The 1,053-nt window shown below is 46.6% G+C and overlaps 1 protein-coding gene across 1 annotated transcript in view; it reads left to right on the top strand.

The window, feature by feature from the left end:
* Positions 1–626: 626 nt before the first annotated feature.
* The window catches only part of ptprnb (protein tyrosine phosphatase receptor type Nb), a gene marked incomplete at its 3' end in the record, with an annotated part of 38,918 nt that continues 38,491 nt past the window's right edge, over positions 627–1,053 (top strand). The window contains exon 1 of the mRNA XM_080835434.1: positions 627–735. Coding sequence (XP_080691560.1) covers positions 660–735 — 76 coding nt within the window. The 5' untranslated portion in view covers positions 627–659. The remainder of the gene's footprint in view (positions 736–1,053) is intronic.

Genomic DNA, 1,053 nt, shown 5'->3' with positions numbered 1-1,053 from the left:
CATTCTGGGTGATACATCTTTCACAGCATTAAGGCATGGTGGATTTCTCAAATGCATTTGGCCCAGGAACAGATTCTCAGTCTTTGGATAGTTTAAGTTGTACTTGCCCGAGTTTCCATCAGACTCTTTTAAATTCACTGCAGTTTCTCTCAAACGAATGGCAACGTCAGGAGCCTAAACATGCTAGCCTGTTAATATAAGTATTTGATGTAATGTGGAACGTGTTTGTTATATGTTTAGTTTTCAAATATGAAGTGTTCCTTTAAACATAACATTTAAAGCAATGAAACTCTTGGAATTCAGTCTTCTGGACAGCTGTTCTAATCTTCGAAACGGAAGTGTAATTCCGAGCATCTCCCTTTCACTGGTCTTCTAGTGTCTCGGCCTGATTGACATCATTACGGGTCTCCCCTTCGGAAACCGGAGGAGGCAGTCCGTGGCTCCCGATCCAGGTTTTACCCGCGGCTCAACCTCGCGCCCTGCCTCGAGCTCTCTCTGACTAGATCTCCTGAGCGCGCTCGCACTTCGGCGTCCCGTGCTCACGGAGTTTGCGTGCGTGCGTGCGTTTTTTCTTTAGGCACAATTACAGCCCGTTCGGTAAATATGACGCCGGTGTGAATAACAGAATCCGTGAGGTTGATCATTACCAGTCTGCAGTCATGAGGTCCCCGCGACTCTGGATTGCGATGTGTGTAATGACCGTGTGCTCCCAACTCGGTACTTCCAGCAGATACGGTACGTACGGGAAGGGCGCACGCCTTTTGGAAACAAGCCACAGGTAGGAATCACCGGCCAAGGTTTGGTACTGTCCAGCCCAGAGGGTTCGGTACTGTCCAGCAGCAGAGCTGTGAGCTGGTCAGTGTTGTTGCTTTGGTTGTTTGTTCTCACTGAAGCAAAGAATAATCACATTTATTGTTTTATTATGCACTAAGTATGTTCTTGCATTTGTTGTAGAACCGCGTCAGGTGATTACGCAACATGTGGTGGTCTCTGGTTAATGTCAAGATTTTGTTCGACGGTGGTGCGAAAAATATGAATCATCGATGTTTTCTA

This window comes from Sprattus sprattus (assembly GCF_963457725.1).
Source record: "Sprattus sprattus genome assembly, chromosome: 3".
Classification (NCBI taxonomy): domain Eukaryota; kingdom Metazoa; phylum Chordata; class Actinopteri; order Clupeiformes; family Clupeidae; genus Sprattus; species Sprattus sprattus.
Note: the sequence above shows the minus strand (reverse complement) of the source record. Positions and strands in the feature narration are given on the sequence as shown.